Source organism: Triturus cristatus, chromosome 4_2 (genome assembly GCF_964204655.1).
Source record: "Triturus cristatus chromosome 4_2, aTriCri1.1, whole genome shotgun sequence".
NCBI classification, from domain to species: Eukaryota; Metazoa; Chordata; class Amphibia; order Caudata; family Salamandridae; genus Triturus; species Triturus cristatus.
The window spans coordinates 922,847,197-922,867,715 of NC_140586.1; the positions used below are offsets into that span (position 1 = coordinate 922,847,197).

Sequence of the window (20,519 nt, forward strand, 5' to 3'; positions counted from 1 at the left end):
ATGCTTTCTAGAACAAGAATGGCAAATTATGTTTTGCATATCTTACATCAGAAGTGAACAAGGCACAGGGTGCACTTCATTCAAAAGAAATAATGCAAAGCCAGGCAATGTTCAAGACACTCAGTTCAAAAATCTGAAAACCAAGTTAGTAGAGTTTGTCAAAGAAAGTAAAGAAAAATCTGAACTTTGCAAGTACTGGAGACATTTTTTACACATGATAGCTCCAGTTAAAAACTTGGTACATGCTGATTGGGAAGGTGATTTGGAGCAGCACGTGAAGTCTGTGGAGTCACTGATTACGGTGTTTCACGATTTCAATTGCGTAAACTACCTAAGATATGGGTCCTGGTATTTGGAAAAGTGAAGAAGCTAGAGGTGGAAAAAACATACCTCTACAGAAAATTAATCTAAAGACATTTTGTGGTGAAAGACGGAGAGGGATGGTTCAGTGCTGTGGCTCTAGATATGAAACTGGAACAGGCGATCCAGGGATCACAGAAAAGTTCTAAAGGAATTGTTAGTCAGACACTTAAAAGTGAATATGTTACTCAATGGCAGCTAGTTTACCATGAAGTTCTTTCTATTTGCTATGTTTTCAGAGAGATAACAAACTCAAAATTAATAGACTATCGTGAAACTGTTCCTCTGGCAAAAGAAAGGGGTGGATTTATCAAGGACATTCTGTCTCATGATCTTCTTCTAGCAAACGCACTATTTGATGTAGATGCTGCAACCAAACCAGGGAAGAACAAACTCATACAAGAGCCATCCATGCAAAACATCGGAGAAGTCGTTTAGACTATTCTACAAATATCAAAGTCTGTGTGCACCTTGTAAGAAATGCACATTGTCGTTGGCAGTTATCTTGAATTATCTGTCAAAGAATGTGAGAGAATCAGGCGAATGTCTACGAGTGGAACAATTGACCTTGCCTGCATCAACAAAGTTTACACCTATACCTGTGCAACTTGATAAATTCTGGTCATCAACATCAACTAAGATGAGCATGGAGATGTCAACTCACCAAAGCATTGCTGATCATTCAGTGAATACTAAATTTCCAATTATTGCAAGTAGAAGGATTGTCAATGAGGAGTTGGTGCCTGCAGAGATATATTCAAAAGGTACGGGCCATATTGTTCAAGAACTTAACAGCAAATTAGAGGAATCTGACTTCATGTTGTGCCACATGTTGAGTGGGCGGTTCAAAATTTTTCCAATCGAGTCATTGTACTGTCAAATGACACAGATGTTATTATTGTGTTACTTAGATTTGTTGCAATATTCATAAGTCAAACATTGTCAGAATTATGGATACGATAGGGAACAGGTGAGAAAAGACACTTAATCCCGCTTTATACTCTGTACAAGAAACTTATAATGTCATCACCTGGAAGAATATCTGCGTGTGTGGGAAAAGAGCTCTGACTGTCACTCATTTGACGATCTATGGTACAGGAAGTTTAAGAGATCAGTCCCGCTAAGCGAGCTTGACCTTCCACTGATGCCATATTCTGTGCATGGACACTTTAAAAGAGCGTTCTACTTTATCAGAAGATGTGTAAATGTTTTGGATCATGCATATTTAAAGAAAAATCCATGTGAATTTGGTTGGGAACATATTGATGGGGTGCTAAAACCTACAAAATGTCTAAAGCCTCTACCCGTTGAACGTACACATACATGTAGTTGCAAAACCTGTGCTACAAAAAGATGTTCCTGTTGATATGCTCCTCTCAAATATTCAACATTCTGCAAATGTACCTCAAGCGATTGCAGAAAAAAAAGTGAATTATGAAAATGCGTCTAAAGCAGGAGTGATAAACATTATTTGTTTTTATATTCAGATCATACACATTGTTTGATTTGTATGTAGGAGGATTACAAACCATTATTATTTTTTTCATTTCTATATATGTCTCTTCTTCCTCTATTATAACCGCCATTTTGGAAAATGGCAGAAGGGTTACACTGAGGAGTTATTTTCTGACTACTTGACCCCCAAAACCTATGTTTTGACACCTATATGAAGTATATAGGTCTCACAATTCCTGAAATATTTCATCATCACTGCAACATATCTATCATTTTTAAAAATGTTGTCCAGAATAATTCGGCCCGGATCAGGAATGTCTTCCAAAGCTAAATGTTACAATGAAAACAAGCGTCAGGGGTAAAAGGGACATGAATGCTGTCACAAAGCAAAACATCTCCGTAATAGCAGATTTACCAGCAGAGCTTATAGGAGAACAGAAGTTTCTGTCATTATTTCATAAGCTCACAAGATGGTGGAGTTTATGAGGGAATTCAAAGGGCATCACAGAAGCAGAATTTCGGATGGAGAAGGTTAGAACTACATGTCCCATGAATCATTGTAGAGGTCAGTTGCAGTGCAGAAGTTCAGAGGCTGACACCAGAATATGTCCTGGCCATGATTTATTCGTAACTCCGTGACTGGCAGCAACCGCGCGCCTCATGTTTCATTCTTTCATTGGGACATTTACTTAATCACAGAATCGGCTCTGGCATAAATAATTCATGACCCCGTGATCTGCAGCAACTTTGTACAAACACACAGTAATCCTGTCTGATTCCGGACTCCAAGGTCATTCATGGACCTTTTGGCTTTTAATCATTGAAGGCACTCCTGATCCCATTTGCAGCAACCTAGAGTGCGCTAATCGTCACACCAGGAATTTCCCTGGTCCAATCAACAATCCCAAAAGCGAATAAGGGTCCCAAATCGGCTGTCTTTACCACCCCCTGTCCTGAAGAAGACCAGCTTTCGATATCCTCAATTAAGCTCGTGATAGGGTCGAAACATCGACGGCTAATTGTCCATACTTCAACTGACCACCAAGCTTAGAAATCAATTGCAATTTAATTACGAAGCTTGTGTTACATGTTATTACGTGATGAAATTGGACCCTTTTTCTTTTCTCTTCCCCCCCCAGAAAATGTACTAATTGTAAACAAAGTATTCTGTCGCTCAATTGGATAATACACTTAAGTTGTCAATTTCACTTGTTTCACTGGTCAGTTGTAGTCACCTATTCACTTGCGTCGCGTATATATTTGAACATTATTGTCAGCCCTGTGATGATTCATTTATCAGAACATTCTTTGAAATGCTAAGTAAAAGATGATTGCTTTTTTGTAGTTTGTGTGTTTATCTATAATTTGGTTTTTAAAAGAATCTTTTCTGTTCTTGCTTGCCTTAAACTATAATTGTCATTTTGCAAAAATATTTTTTTTTAAGATCGCAAAGGAATTGAACAACCCGACAGAACCAATTGTTGTTGATATTACTTAGGCCCAGGTTCTGAGGGATACTGGGTTACCCCTTATTCTTTTACGCTTTCTACAATGTTTGTCAGCTGTCTTTTAATACTGTATATTTGCATTGTGTAAATTCACCTGAGTTTCTTTCAATGTTTTCTGAAAATGTGTCACTCTCTCATGAGCTTCAGGCATATTGGAAATAGATGAGGTATGAAGCAATGGAATAAAACATGGATGTACAGAAAAATTGTGCAAGCTTCGTAGTACAGTGCTTTGCGCTATTATAGGCTATTTCAGTAACCCATAAAGGTTCTACCCAAGACTCTGTGTTCTCTTTCACATAACAACGGAGATGTTGTTCAAGGGTCTGATTCAACCATTCTGTCTGCCGTCTGTTCGTGTGTGGAAACTGGTAGACATAGCTAAGGATATGTGTAACGTCTTACACCATACTCTCCAAAAATGGGCCGTAAATTGGGTCCCCCTGATCAGGCACAATGGTTTTAGACAAACCATGAAGTCTTATGATATTGATCAACAACAAATGAGCAAGTTGTCCAGCTGTGGGTATTTGAGAACACGCTATGAAATGTCCCAATTTAGCAAGAATATCCACAACCACTAATATCGCTGTACATCCTTGATCTTTGGCGAGCCCTACTATGAAATCCAAAGAGATGATTTCCCATGGTACCTCAGAAGTAGGTAATGGTTGTAACAACCCTTGGGGTCTTCTATGATCAGTTTTGGCCTGTGTGCACTTAATACATTTCTGAACCATTTGTTGAACATCTTTTCTTTTGTTAGGCCACCAGAATTATCTTAACACTCGATCAAGTGTTTTTTCAAATCCATGATGTCCTGCACTAGGTGCATTGTGACACCATTGCAACAATTCCTTTTGTTGTTCCTTGGATGGTATCAATTGTTTTCCACAAATAGGCAATCCTTTTTGTAGTTTCCATGCAGGATGATTCCTAATTCATTGTTTCCAAGTAGGCTTACACGTAGCCTGTGCTATCTTCTCTAGAAATTGTTCTGTTTGTAACGCACAGATTACTTGAGTCGGATTCAGAGTGGATTTTTTTTGTTTTCTTGGTTTTTCGTCACTGATTCTTGTCTGGTCACAGCATCTGCTTAGCGGTTCTCTACACCAGGTCTGTAGGTCACTATGATATTGTATTCCTCAAAGAACAACATCCACCGCAATTACTTCGGTGTTAATAACCTGGTGGACCTCATGAATTGTAAATTACCGTGGTCTGTATATACTGTGAAGGTGCGTTTTGCGCCCATTAAATGATGTCGCCACTCACAAAAGGCGTTTTTTTATAGCCAGGAGCTCTTTTTCCTCAATATTATAGTGTGACTCTGCTGTATTAAATTTTCTAGACATGAACTCCACAGAACGCAACTGTCCAGTTGATCCATGTTGTTTTGAAAGAACAGCCCCTATTGCCACTTCTGACACATCTGCTTCCACAACATTAGGATTCTCGGGGTTAGGGTGAGCTAGAATGGGTGCTGTGGTGAAGGCTAATTTCAAGATTTCAAAAGATTGATTGGCCTCTTCTGACCATATGAAAGTGGTGTATTTTTCGCAAAACAAATGGCTGCTACTTTCTTGGAAAATGTATCAATGAACTTTCTATAAAAGTTGGCAAAATCCAAAAAGCATTGGATGTCCCTGATGTTTCTTGGTATAGGCCATTCCTTTACTTCCTGTACTTCACGTTCCGCCATCTCCAAACCTGTAGCAGACAGCACTGCACCTAAGAATTTCACTTTAGGAACATGGAATTCACACTTGCTGAGTTTACAATATAAACCATGTTGTCTCAAGACTTATAACACAAAACACACATGTTGCTCATGCTCAAAGGTATTCTTGAAATATATTAATATTTCATCAATGTTACCACTGTATTTGTATTCAAATACTCAAGAAATGTTGAAACGCAGCAGGCATGTTACAAAGCCCAAAAGGCATCACTTGATACTCAAAAAGACCATATTGTGTATGGAAAGCCGTCTTCCATTCATCACTCTCCCTCATTTTCACCAGATGATAAGCCCCCTTTGAGGTCTAACTTGGTATAAATGGTAAAAAATTTTACCTGATCTAAAAGAACTGGTGTAAGAGGTAGAGGGTAACGGTTCTTGATGGTAATATTATTCAAGGCTCTAAACTCTAGGTTCTCCTCTCGCCATTGGCTTAGAGTAGAAGAAGCAGGTGATGTGGATGGCCTTATGAATCCATTAGCAGGATATTGATCTATATATTGCTTCAAATGTTAATTTTCTGGTACTGTGAGAGCATATATTCTCCCACAAAGTATTACTGCACTTCGTATTTGGTCAATTTGGTAGTCATAGGGTCTATGAGGTGGCAATATGTCTGCTTGTCTTTCATTAAATACATCGCAGTATGCTTGATACCTGTCGGGAAGAATGGTGTCTTTTTTGGCTGCTGTGGCTATACTATATCTCAATGCCAAAGCCGTTACTGGCTGGGTTATGGGAATAAAACAATGAGACGAACAAAAGTGAGAATCAAAGACAAGGGTATTATTATTCCAATTACTAGAAGGGTTATGCTGTTTCAGTCATGGTAACTAGGGGTGGGTGGAATTTGCGTAGTCGCGCTACGCAAAATGGTGAAAAATCTCCACGAACATGCAGAAATTCACGCGGAATTGCTTGTTCGCGATGATTTTTTCCTGTTTGCTCGGGGGGAAATGTCTTGCAAACACGCATTTTGAGAATGGAAACAAGCAAAAAATTCCGCGAAGCCGCAGAACGCAGAATTTTGGGCAATTCCACGCTCTCCGCGAAACGTGAAATTAACCAAATTCCGCAAGCGGAACGGAATTTACCACCCAGGCCTAATGGTAACCCACGTATCAATCCATATTGAGGAGCTTTTACTACATCAAAACATAATGTTTTGATGTGATTCTCCTCACACCTCACTGAGAGAATTTCGGTGCTATATCTTAATGGTCCAGAAACTAAGGGGCTGATTTATGATGGCGGAAGGCCCGCCACCGCCAGCCGTGCGGTGGCGAGCCCTCCACCATCGAACGACGATTCTTTGTTCGCCAAATTATGATGGCGGGGGGATCCGGACCGCGACTGTGGCGGATGCAAAGACCGCCCGCCACAGATCCGCCACAGGCAATCGTTCCGATTACCTGGCGGAACGGTCATTATGCCTAAAATGGTGGCAGAGCCTAGCAGGCACAGTCCGCCAAATGACGATGCCGCCTGTAGCCAGCCTTTCCATGGCAGTGAAACCGCATGGAAAGGCTGGCGGGGATTTGTTTTGGTGCCCGTTGAGGGCCCCCCTTGTGTGTTGGGGGGAGGTATTGGTGCACTGGGAGGGTACCCATGGCACCCCCCTACATTTCACCGCATTGCTCTTTCACCGATTCCTGTTCATGCATTCTATAAGTCTAAGTCCGTGCCTTCTTGACATTAGCGTAAAGATTTATCTACGGAGTATTTTCAAGTACATTGCTGATTTTCTGAAAAGCTGTATTTAATTATATTCAGTTTGACAGAGTGTTTTCTTTTCCATTTACAAATTCCTCCGTTTGAATTCAGATAAAGCTATCATTTTTGTGGCGGTCACCATAAAAAGTCATAAATCTTGGAAGAGTTAATTATTTGCTGTCTTGCTTAAACTGTGAGGACACAAAAGTTACTTCTTAATTAAAGCAAGAGATGAACACTTTTCTTTGTTTTCTACAAACTCTGTCTTGAAATAATATTGCTTTATCTATTTTTCTGGATCAAGAGGTCAAATTGGAACAATAATGGAGAAATAACTATTTCCTATGTTCATTCATGTATGATAACATATGCCTGGATGTACCAGAAGTAATTCATTTTTTTTAAGAAGAGCTGTGCTTGGAAAAAGTGTTCTCTTTAATGAACATTTTTGCATTTGGTTTCTTTTGTTTTGTTGTTTTACTAAAATTAACAGGGGGTCAAGTGGAGTCCAGGAAGTTTAGTTCTTCCCCTGTGAGGCACAGTTTCTATTTTTGTTTTTTTGGGTATGTGTTTCCACATATAGAGGTACTATGTGTTTGAGTCTGAATATTATAAATAAATTACATACTACTATTGAAACAGCCTCTTCCACATCTGGGAATTGCAAGAGCAGAAATATTCTATTGTTTTGTTACAGGTAAAGCTTAAGGTATAGGGAGCATACTTATTATGTTAAACAATGTGTGGAGTGATTAATGTATGTTGTACTTATTCCAGGTCTCCTTCCCAGCTGTTCCATCCCTTTCCTTCCCTCACTTGATCACCTAAAACCTCTATGCTATAATAGCAGACGGAATTGAGGCTTTCGAGAGGTGGGCCCTATTGTGCATCGAACCGATCCTGAGGGCACTGATCGCCATTGCTACACTAAATTACTTCTCTAATGATCCAAAAACACAAATCAAAAATGGAAATCTCTGGACAACAATTTTTTTATGCAACGTATATTAGGGGGCCAGGATTATGTTTCCTCTGGAAACATTTCTGTTCTAATTTAGGCACTCGGTTTATGTAAAGCGCCACTGACATTACACAACAGAAACTATAGCAGAGTTCTTCACTCTCAGCGATCTCAACAGTATCCGTAACAGCATGTAGTGGCACAGAACCACTCAAGGTGCTTGACTCTCCAAGACACCTCCTGAAACATTCTGGTGGGTAGAGTTGTATTATTTGAAGTTTTATTCAAGAGGGTTCTATTTCGAGGTATTCCATACTTGAGGAGTTGTATTTTGTGAAATTCTTGAGTTTAAGTTGACAATTTACAAAATTCACTTAGTTGAAGAGGTTCTTACAACAATAGTGGGTGAAACAGCTCTCTGAATTTACATTTTGCAGGAGAGGCTACATCATGCGAAAGAACTGATTGTGGAACAAACCTCATCGTGCTCTCCATGCCACTGGAATCAAGCTATCCTGGCTGAAGAGGGGTGAAACCCCGAAACCGGTCCTAGGATGCTTGGTTCCAGTCCAGGGAGGACCTGGCTTGGCAGTTCGGGCTGGACTGTTCCCATGAGGCACAGGGTCAAGACTGATTTGCATATGGGTGGGTTCAAACTGAAATGGCATGGTGAGCAAAAAAACGATGGATTTTGGCCCAGATCTCTGTACTGGGGTGAATGTATGACATTGTTCTGCATTCTGTCCATCAACTGTTGTTTTTACAAACCTCATGCAAGACCTTGTTTTGAGAGTAATTTTGAATGGAAAGTTTGTCACCTTCACATAACTTCACTGACTGGATTATAATTTCACACACACCTTGTACCAGTCCTAATAACATAGCCTACGGGAATAAGACCATAGAACCTGAATGAACAAGTGAATGAATGAATGAATGAAATGTTGATCTAATGCACATGGAATACCCCCAGGCACATCCCAGCTGCGAGGAGTGTCTGCTCAGAGGATTCATATTGTGTTTGCAGTGCTGTTACCTGAACATAGCAGGAAAGGTACATCTCAGCAGCAGGAAGAGCATGGTGATGAATAGGAGACAGGCAGCAGCCACCATCAGCAGTATCCACCCTGAGGAGAGAGAGAGGGCATCAGAGAGCATAACAGACGAGAGGAAGAGGTGCACATGGTGGGGGGTTCTGGAATTTTCGGGCCTCCAGATGCTAAATAAAGGCCCCTGTGGCACCCGACCGCACCCATCAAAAATCGGAGCAGGCTGAGCTGGGACCCCTCTTTCGCCTTACCCAGGCTTAAGGTACTGTGCCCATCCACCCTGTCCCTGTGCTGCCTTTTGCCCTTGTCCGTGCTCTACTGCTCCCCCTATTCTGTCCCTGTGCTGCGTGCTGTCCGTGCGCTGCTGCTCCCCCTGCACTGTCCCTGTGCTGCTTGATGTCTCTGTCCTGTGCTGCCACCCCCTGTGCTTTTCCTGCACTACCTGCTGTCTCTGCGCTTACTGCTTTCCCTATCCCTGCCCTGCCACTGCCCCTGCTCTGTCCCCGTGCTTCCTACTGTCCCTGTGCTGCCTGTGGTTTGTCCCTCCACTGACAGTCTCCCTGGTCTGCCTGCTGTCCCTGTCCATGCGCTGCATGCGGTTCCTCTACCTGCACTGCTGCTCCCCCTGTGCTATAACTGCACGGCCTGCTGCCGCTACCCCTGCACTGCTGCTCCCCTTTCCCTGCTCTGCCTGATGTCCCTGACCCGCGCTGACTGTCCCAGTCCCTGAGCTGCCTGCTGTCCCTGTGCCTGTGCTGCTGATCCCCCTGCACTGTCCCTGCACTGTCTGCTGTCCCTGCGCTGCCATTTCCCCTGTCCCTGCGCTGCCTGTCCCTGACCTCGTGCTGCCAGTCCCAGGTCCTTGCCTGCCACCCAGGCCCACTAGGAACACCCCCCAGGACCACTAATGAAGGCCACCACATGGGTGCACTGCCAAAACACCGCCGGTTGGACAACACCCAGAACCAGGCCCCCTAGCCCTCTCACCAACTGACGGTACACTGCCAAGGAACTCCTGGACCCCAGGTGCGGAAACAACATCTGTCTCTCCTCCTACCCACAATTCAGCAAAGGACCCTACACCTGTCCAGACTGCCACTTCTTCCTTCACCACTCTTACCCACAAGACCAAGGACACCCCTCAACTGCTCCACTGCATCCTGCTCAAGGGCCGCTCCCTCTGCCAACACGCTATGGAAATCTGGGACACAATCACTACCCTCTCCATGGATGTTGCCTTCCTCACCGAAAAGTGGCTCAATCCCTCCTCGAACCCCGACATGACCACCGCCACTCCCGCGGGCTACAAGATGATATACCGAGACCGGGCCACCAAACAAAGGCAGAGGCATTGCCATCATCTTCAAGGAAACCATCACATGCACCATCACCAACGACGACCCCATGCCTCTCTTGGAACACCAAAACTTTCTACTACAAGCTGATGTGAAGACAACGAAAAGAGGCACCCTGACCTATAGACTCCCGGGTCCCCGAGCAACATTCTGCGACACCATCCCCAACCTCATCGCCTCCCTAGCAATCGACTCTCACCACTACGTCCTACTCAGTGGCCTCAGCTTCCACATCGATGAACCCATTGACGCCAATGCCCCCCTGGAGAACCTGAACAACATCGGCCCCACCCAACTGATCATCGAACCCACACACAAAGCCAGACACACACTTGACCCCATTTTCACCTCCAGCGACAACATCAAATTCAGTCACACCACAGAACTCACCTGGACTGATCACACTGTTGTACACTTCATGATAACCGATGCCCAGCACACCATCCCCAGGTGTCAGATCTCCTCCTGCCACAGCTGGAGCAAGGTCACCGAAACTCAGTTGCCACAGGCCCTCACCAGCTCCCAACCAGAAGCAGCAACAGACCTCAATCAGGCGGTCCAGACCTTTGCCGCCTGGATCACTGACAGCGCTGACAGAGTTGCCCCACTGAAACCTACAAAATCCAAGCATGCCAGCTGGTTCACCCCAGAACTCAGGACTAACAAGCGCAACTGCCAGCAACTGGAGAAACAATGGTGCGCCACTAAGAATCCCTACGAACAAGCAGCTCACAAAACAGCCATCAGCAAATATCACCACCACATCAAGGAAGGGACCAAGAAAGCAACTTTTGCCACCTGCTTCAACTCCACGGCCAACCCCAAAAATAAACTGTTCAAAATAGTCAAAGAATTCTCCAACCCAACAGCCACAGAGAACAACTTCCATCCCTCCCAAGAACTCTGCAGCACCCTCTCAGACTACTTCCTCAGCAAGATCACCAACATCTACAACAATTTCAACCTCCAACCTGCCACCCTCAACCCTAACGACCTCAACCAACCAGCAAACATCAGCGAAACCATTACCACCTGGTCTCCGCTTTCTGCCCTGCCCACCTCAGCCATCATGTCTTCCATCCAATCTGGGGCACCTACGACCCCTGCCTGCATCCCCTCTACAACCTAGCAATGAGCCCAATCATGAAACTCACCCGCATCCTCAACACCTCCATCTCCACAGCAACCTTCCTAGACAGATGGAAACACACAGACAACAGATCTCTACTAAAGAAAACCTCAGCCGATCCCAGCGATCTCAAAAAGTATCATCCATTGTGCCTACTCCCCTACTCAGCCAAAGTACTTGAGAAAGCCAGCAACCATCAACTCACCAAATTCCTAGAACAAATCCACCTACTAGATGCCTCACAATCAGGATTCCATTCCAACCACAGTACTGAAACTGCTCTCATCACCGCCACAGACGACATTAGAACACTCCTTGACCACACAGAAACTGTGGCCCTGATCCTCCTCGACTCCTCCACAGCATTTGATGCCATATTGTACAACTCCCTCATCAACAGAATACAACATAAGCATACAACAAGACCCGATCATGTGGATTGCCTCCTTCCTTACAGAACACACACAGAGCATCCGACTGCCTCCCTTCACTTCAGCCCCAAAAACATCATATGCAGCATACCACAAGGATCATTCCTCAGCCCCACCCTGTTCAGCAGCTACATGACCCTTCCTTGCAGATGTCGTCAGATCCCAGGGACTCAACATAATCTCCTACGCAGATGGTACTCAACTGATCCTCTCGCAAACCAAAGACCCCTTCAACGCCAAACCAACTTTTACAGTGCCATGACCAATGTAGGCAAATGGATGAGAAACATCTGCCTCCAACTCAATACCGGCAAAACTGAAGTATTGATCTTTGGGAATAACACCTCTGCGTGGGACCACAGCTGGTGGACTTCAGAACTCTGACCTATACCTACACCGACCAACTATGCACGCAATCTCTGCACCATCCTGTGACCATGAAATGACAGGTCAACGCAGTTGCCTCCTCCTGCTTCCACACACTTCGCAGAATCTTCAGATGGATCCCAACCAACACCAGAAAGACCATCACTCAGGCCCTCATCACCAGCCACATCTACTACAGCAACACACTCTAAGCAGACATCTCCACCTAGTTCCCCAGAAGACTCCAGGCTATACAGAGTGCGGCAGCCAGACTTCTCCTGGATCTCCCCAAACAAGCCCACATCGCCCCCCCACTGGAGATTGATGGGGAACCAGTGGAGATCACTGGTTCCCCATCCAGAAGAGATGCCAGTTCAAGGTCCTCACACATGCCTACAAAGCCTCCATGACCTAGGACCTTCCTACTTGATCCATCAACTGAACTTTCAAAAACCATGTAGATACTTGTGCTCCTCTTCCCTTGCCCATGCACACAGACCCTGCATCCATCACAGCAGTGACCACTCCTACTCCTACATCGCTGCCAAGACCTGGAACGACCTCTCTCTCCAGCTCCGCACAACCTCCTCACTGTCAGACCTCAGAAAGAGACTCAAGACCTGGCTTTTCGATGGAGACTCAGCGCCCAGATATCCCTTGGGGTGACATAGTTGTGCTTTACAAATGCTGTTTGATTTGATTTGATTTGATGACCTGGAGAAAGGCATTATTTATCCTAAGGGTAGCAGCTGCCACCCTGACTGCACGCTGCGATTAGAGATACACCGATCATTTGTGGCTTGGAAGAAGGCATTGTTTATCCTAAGGGTAGCAGCTGCTGCCCTGACTACACGCTGCGATTAGAGATACACCAATCATTTGTGACCTGGAGGAAGGCATTATTTATCCTAAGGGTAGCAGCTGCTACCCTGACTGCATGCTGCGTTTACAGACACACGGATCATTTGTGACCTGGAAGAGGGCAATACTTACCTTTGGAGTAGTAGCTGCTACCCTGACTGCATGCTGCTATTAGAGATACACAATAATTTATGTGCTGGAGGAGACCAATACGTACCTTAAGGGTAGCAGCTGACACTCCTGACTCGATGCTCCGATTAGAGATACATCGATCACTTAGCACCTTGAAATGGCCATTATTTTTCCTAGAGGTAGAAGCTGCTACCTTGACTGCACGCTGCGATTAGAGATACCCTGTTCATTTATGACCTGTATGAGGGATTACTTACCCTAGGAGTAGCAGATGCTACCCTGACTGCACGCTCCGATTAGAGATACCCTGTTCATTTATGACCTGTATGAGGGATTACTTACCCTAGGAGTAGCAGATGCTACCCTGACTGCACGCTGCGATTAGAGATACACTGTTCATTTATGACCTGTATGAGGGATTACTTACCCTAGGATTAGCAGATGCTACCCTGACTGCAGTCTGACATGCAAGCTCCGGTTGTGATCTTACCAGAGAAAGAGAACAATTATGAAAGCTACAGCTAGCACCACAATGGAACCATTCACAAATGCCCTAGCTCACACCATACCGGACAAGGGAATTTTTCCCGGAAGCTCTGGCTTGCACTATATCAGTCAAGGGAACCATCCAGCAAGCTGTAGCTTGCACCATACTCGACAAAGAAACCATTCATGAAAGCTCCAGTTTACACCATTCCGCACAAATTATTATTATTATTATTATGGGATTTTGTAAAGCGCATGGTTACGCACCCCGGAGTGTCCCCGCGCTGAGAGGAGAGATAAGGCAATTCAAGCAGGAAGTCATAACAGTGCAGAGCGGTAGACAGACCCCCCAGGATATAGCGGCATGGATTCGCAAATTTAGCGGCACAAATATGGAAATTTAGCAGCACAAATATGGAAATTTAGCGGCATTTTTGCGGCACTTTATTTTACTCATAATGATTCATTTTCAGCCTTAAATCATTGGAAACTCTTTTAGCAGAGTATTCCACTTTGAATAGGGAACCTGGAATATGGAACAGAGGAAGCAGCCCACAGGTGAAGGCTGTTATCCTTTGGAAATGCAATTCTCCATTTGCTTTAGTATAGCAGTTATCACACCTTTTGACACATTGCGGGACCGGTGTTTTTCAATCTGCAGATTATGCAGATGGTGGATTTTGTGGCAAATTCATAACTATGCGAAATTCGCAACGGCCGCACAGTCGCATAATTCCAGTGGCACTGACTATAAGTCCCAGAATTCAATTGTAAAAAAACCTGGAACTGGAGCATCACACATGGACCTGGGAAACCTGACAGGATTGATGGTGGCAAACTAGCTAATTTACTGTGCAAGCTATGTTTTTGTCAATAACACTTTGTAATATGTTCATTATGTAAAAACCAAAACGATTTTTTCCCCGTTTTCAACTCTTGCTCTTTCCCATTGCCTTTGTTTCCTTCACCCTTTAATCTTTCTCACGCTTTGATGTTGTTTTCCCTTGTAGCTTACTATTGTAACCCTGCCATTGTTTCCATTCGCTTTGTCTTCCACAGCAAAAATCTATCAACAGGAACTGACTGATATGTCCCCTGCTTTCGGGCTTCTCACTCGCATAATTTAATACTGTGCCCTACCATTCTATGTCCAGGCCTCTCTTAACTGCCAGGAATCTCTGTCGAGTGCCTCCCCAGTTACATCCCGAACTGTTTGAAACCCTAAACCTGTGGTTCCTAGATTCAGAATGGGCAGGGTCCGGTGATATTTTATTCAACAGAAAGAACATTAGCCGAGTCTCATTCACCTGTGGTTTTGCACAAGATTTTAAGGAACACAATAGTACTGAAGACACAGCAACTACAACAGTCCTTCAAAACACTGGAAAATAAAAATAGTAGGTCACATTTGAGAGTAAAGTCAATGTGCCCCATATCATGCTAGACGTGAAGGCTAGGTAGTTATGAGAACGATATTTAGACACTGCCTCATCTGCAGAGAAAGAGGATCAGAGTGTGACAGGAGTGTGTGTGTGGAGATGACCACTTTCCACATTAATTATTGTTCAATTACTACTTCCTGCTGTTCAATTTATTGGCTTATTCATATTTTTTAGGTGGGAAGGTTTTGGAGTGTTGCCCCATACCGAAAGAAACGGTGGTCTTGTGTAATCCCTTTTCTTCTGCCGTTTTACAAAAGTGCCGATTTCGCGGGCACTTTTGTAAAAATCGCGGCATTTTTACAAAAGTGCCGATTTCGCGGGCACTTTTGTAAAAATCGCGGCATTTTTACAAAAGTGCCGATTTCGCGGCAAGCCGCGAAATCGCGAAATCGCGAAATCGCGAAATCCTGGAGGGTCTGGGTAGAGGTGAGTTTTTAGTGCTTTGCGAAATTTAGTCACTGAGGGTTCGAGACACAGCTCTATCGGGAGTAAGTTCCAGTTTTTGGCCGCTAGAAATCTAAAAGATCTCCCTCCCATTCGAGCTTTCCGGATTTTAGGGATGACAACAAGTCCAGTGCCCGAGGATCTAAGCGACCGCTCCGGTCTATAGGGGGTAATAAGATTGCAGAGAGGCATAGGCGCCCTGCTCATCATGATGCGATGGCACAGGCAGAGTGCCTTGAAGATAATCCTCTCCCTAACGGGCAGCCAGTGTAGGGTCCTCAAGGTGGCCTTAGATGACGTACGTCTAGGAAGCCTCAATACCAATTGAGCTGTGGCGTTTTGAAGAACCTGGAGGCGTTTAAGGCACTTTGCTGTCACGCCCAGATACAGAAGATTGGAATAGTCGAGTCTGGATGTAACCAAGGCATGCACAAGAGTCTTCCTAGCACTGACTGGAAGTAGATCGAGAAATTAGCCTTTCACCATACCAGTCAAGGGAACCAATGACATAAGCTCTGGCATGCACGCTGACAAGGGAATTATTCATACTCTACTGCTTGCACCTTATTGAACAAGGGAGCCGTTCGCACAAGCTCTGGCATGCACCATACCTGACAAGGGAACCCATGACACAAGCTCCGGCATGCACCATACCTGACAGGGGAACCAATGACACAAGCTCTGGCTAGCACCATACCTGACAAGGGAACCAATGACACAAGCTCTGGCTAGCACCATACCTGACAAGGAAGTCAATGACACAAGCTCCAACTAGCACCATACCTGACAGGGGAACCAATGACACAAGCTCTGGCTAGCACCATACCTGACAAGGGAACCAATGACACAAGCTCCAGCTAGCACCATACCTGACAGGGGAACCAATGACACAAGCTCCAGCTTGCACCATACCTGACAGGGGAACCAATACACAAGCTCCGGCTAGCACCATACCTGACAAGGGGACCAATGACATAAGCTCTGGCTAGCACCATACCTGACAAGGGAACCAATGACACAAGCTCTGGCTAGCACCATACCTGACAAGGAAGTCAATGACACAAGCTCCCACTAGCACCATACCTGACAGGGGAACCAATGACACAAGCTCTGGCTAGCACCATACCTGACAAGGGAACCAATGACACAAGCTCCAGCTAGCACCATACCTGACAGGGGAACCAATGACACAAGCTCCAGCTTGCACCATACCTGACAGGGGAACCAATGACACAAGCTCCGGCTAGCACCATACCTGACAAGGGGACCAATGACATAAGCTCCGGCTAGCACCGTACCTCACAAGGAAGCCAATGACACAACTCCGACTAGTACCATACCTGACAGGGGAACCAATGAAACAAGCTCCGGCTAGCACCATACCTGACAAGGGAATCAATGATGCATTCTCCGGCTAGCACCATACCTGACAGGGGAACCAATAACACAATCTCTGGCTAGCACCATACCTGACAAGGGAACCAATGACACAAGCTCCGGCTAGCACCTTACCGGACAGGGGAACCAATGACACAAGCCCTGGCTAGCACCATACCTGACAATGAAGCCAATGACTCAAGCTCCGGATAGCACCATATTAGTCAAGAGAACCAATGACAAGCTCCTGCATGCACCATAACTGACAAGGGAATCATTCATACTCTCCTGCTTGCACCATACCTGACAAGGGAACTAATGACACAAGCTCCGGCTAGCACCATACCTGACAAGGAAACCAATGACACAACTCCGGCACGCACCATACCTGACAAGGAAACCAATGACACAAGCTCCGGCTAGCACCATACCTGACAAGGGAGCCAGTGACACAAGCTCTGGCTAGCACCATACCTGACAAGGGAACCAATGACACAAGCTCCGCCTAGCACCATACCTGACAAGGGAACCAATGACACAAGCTCTGGCTAGCACCATATCTGACAAGGAAGCCAATGACACAAGCTCTGGCTAACACCACAGTAGTCAAGGGAACCAATGACAAGCTCTGGCATGCACCATACCTGACAAAGGAATCATTCATACTCTCCTGCTTGCACCACACCTGACAAGGGAACTAATGACACAAGCTCCGGTTCGCACCATACCTGACAAGGAAACCAATGACACAAGCTCCGGCTGGCACCATAGCTGACGAGGGAACCAATGACACAAGCTCCGGCTAGTACCATATTAGTCAAGGGAACCAATGACAAGCTCCGGCATGCACCATACCTGACAAGGGAATCATTCGTACTCTCCTGCTTGCACCATATCTGACAAGGGAGCCGTTCGCACAAGCTCTGGATAGCACCATACCTGACAAGGGAACCAATGACAAGCTCCGGCATGCACCATACCTGACAAGGGAACCAATGACAAGCTCCGACATGCACCATACCTGACAAGGGAACCAATGACACAAGCTCCGGCATGCACCATACCTGACAATGGAACAAATGACACAAGCTCCAGCTAGCACCATACCTGACAAGGGAACCAATGACAAGCTCCAGCATGCACCATACCTGACAAGGGAACCAATGACAAGCTCCGACATGCACCATACCTTGACAAGGGAACCAATGACACAAGCTCCGGCATGCACCATATCAGTCAAGGGAACCAATGGCAAGCTCTGACATGCACCATACCTGACAGCGGGAAACATTCATACTCTCCTGCTTGCACCTTATTGAACAAGGGAGCGGCGCTTGCACAAGCCCTGGCATGCACCATACCAGTCAAGGGAACCAATGACACAAGCTCCGGCTAGCACCATACCTGACAAGGGAACCATTCTTGTCCTCTCCTGCTTGCACCTTATTGACAAGGGAGCCATTCACACAAGCTCTGGGTTGCAGATTAGCAGACAAGGTGACCATTTGATAAGCTCCTGCTTGCACTGTACAGGACAAGGGAACCATTCACTCAGGCTACAGATTCAACCATACCAGACTAGGTGACCATTAATGCCAGCTCCGGCTAGCACCATACCTGGCAAGGGAATCATTCACTCATGCTCCGGTCGGCACCACACCTGAAAAGAAAATTATTCACACACGTTCTGGCATGCAGCATGACAGTCACAGGAATCTATGATGCAAGCTCAGGCTTGTACCATACAGTACAAGGAAACAATTCATGAATGCCCTGACTTGCACCATACCGGACTAGGGAACTATTCATGGAAGCTCTGACTTGCACAATACCAGACAAGGGAACTATACACGGAACTCCGACTTGCACCATACTGGGCAAGGCAACCCTTCACTCAAGCTCCTGCTTGCACTGTACAGGACAAGAGAACCATTCACACAAGCTAGAGCTTCAACCATACCAGATCAGGTGACCATTCCTGCCAGCTCCAGCTAGCACCGTACCTGGCAAGGGAACCATTAATGCACACTACGGCCTGCACCACACCTGAAAAGAAAACCATTCACACAAGCTCAGGCTTGCAACATACTGGACAAGGGAACTATTCGCAGAGGCTGTGACTTGCACCATATAGGACAAGGGAACTGTTCACACATGTTCCTGCATGCACCATACAGAACAAGGGAACCATTCACACAAGCTCTGGCTTGCACCGTACTGGACATGGCAACCCTACACTCAAGCTCCTGCTTGCACTGTACAGGACAAGGAAACAATTCATGCAAGCTCTGACTGGCACCATACCGGACACGAAAACTATTCACACAAGCCCTGACTTTCACCATACCGGAGAAAGGAACTAATCACACAAGCTCTGACTTGCACCACACAGAACAAGGGAAACAATTCAACAAACTCCATCTTTCTCCTTACCGGACCATCGACCCATTCACCCAATCTATGGCTTGCACTATACCAAAAGGCAGCCATTTACACTTGGACATTTTTGATATAAGACTAGTGACCGTGAGAATAAGTTGATGAAGCAGTGTCACTCTTATGGCAACCAAATATGACATGGTTATATAGTAGTAACTGAAGAGCTGAGACCTGGAGATTGTGAGCACTACCAGTGCTGGCTGTGGGCACTTCCAGCAGTGTCAGTGCCCCCGCACACATGATTTACAAATTAAACACTGGGTAGAAGTAAAGATGTGAGGACAGTCTATGATGACAGCAGTAAGCAGTAGAGTACTCTTTTTCTGAACCGAAGATGACCATCCTTAGGGCACATATGCGCCTTAAACGAGCCATAACATACCATAATACAGGAGTCGCTGGTGCAGAATGGCATGGCAACAAAAAGGAACTCAAGCCAAGCACCAACAGCCTTTCAGACCACTGCTGTCACATGGAACTCACCCTCATACATGGGCACAGTGACGTCAAGCACATCCGACCAGGTGCTCCAAAACCCCTCGTACTGCTCCCCATCAGGCTTCGATCGCATCTGAACAGAGTACTGAGTTCCATAGCGCAGGTCAATGGTTGCATTGTTTGCTCCATGTCGGACTATCAGAGTCTATACAACCAAGAAATGAAGATAACACATTTATGGAAATTTCATGATAAATAACACCCTGTGCAATTACAGAGAGTTAATATGCTCAGCAGATAGAGAGAGCTAACATACTTTGCAAGATACAGAGAAATTACATGCTCAACAGATACAGGGAACTAACATGCTCAGGAGATATAGAGAACTAAGATGCTGAGCAGATATGGAGAACTAACATGCTCAGCAGATAGAGAGAGCTAACATGCTCAGGTGATACAGAGAACTAACATGCACAGCAGATAGAGAGAGGTGGCACGCTCAGCAGATAGAAAGAGCTAAGATGCTCAGTGTAGGAGAGTAGGATCTGCACCTTATGTTGCCCCCACTTTATTTCTGATGTTTACACTGGTTTCTGGCTATAGTCTGGCTGGGACCCTGCAAATCAGGGCCCCAGCCTCTCTGTTCTCTCTAAACAACTTGGAGTGCATATTAGGTGCACTAGTGATTGGATACTGTGGTACCTTATGAGCCCCTAGTATATGGTACCTTAGGTACCAAGGACATAGGTACTTCACAGGCCTACCAGGGACTGAAGCATGTATTATGCCACCCCTGGGAAGCAGACTAAATCTGACACCACAGGCCTGCTAC

At 45.4% G+C, this 20,519-nt stretch overlaps 1 protein-coding gene across 1 annotated transcript in view; it reads right to left on the bottom strand.

The window, feature by feature from the left end:
* The window catches only part of MPL (MPL proto-oncogene, thrombopoietin receptor), a 238,382-nt gene that overhangs the window by 20,570 nt on the left and 197,293 nt on the right, over window positions 1-20,519 (bottom strand). Inside the window, exons 9-10 of the mRNA XM_085602979.1 lie at window positions 19,733-19,892; window positions 8,775-8,865 (exon numbers count right to left, since the gene is read on the bottom strand). Coding sequence (XP_085459105.1) covers window positions 8,775-8,865; window positions 19,733-19,892 — 251 coding nt within the window. The remainder of the gene's footprint in view (window positions 1-8,774; window positions 8,866-19,732; window positions 19,893-20,519) is intronic.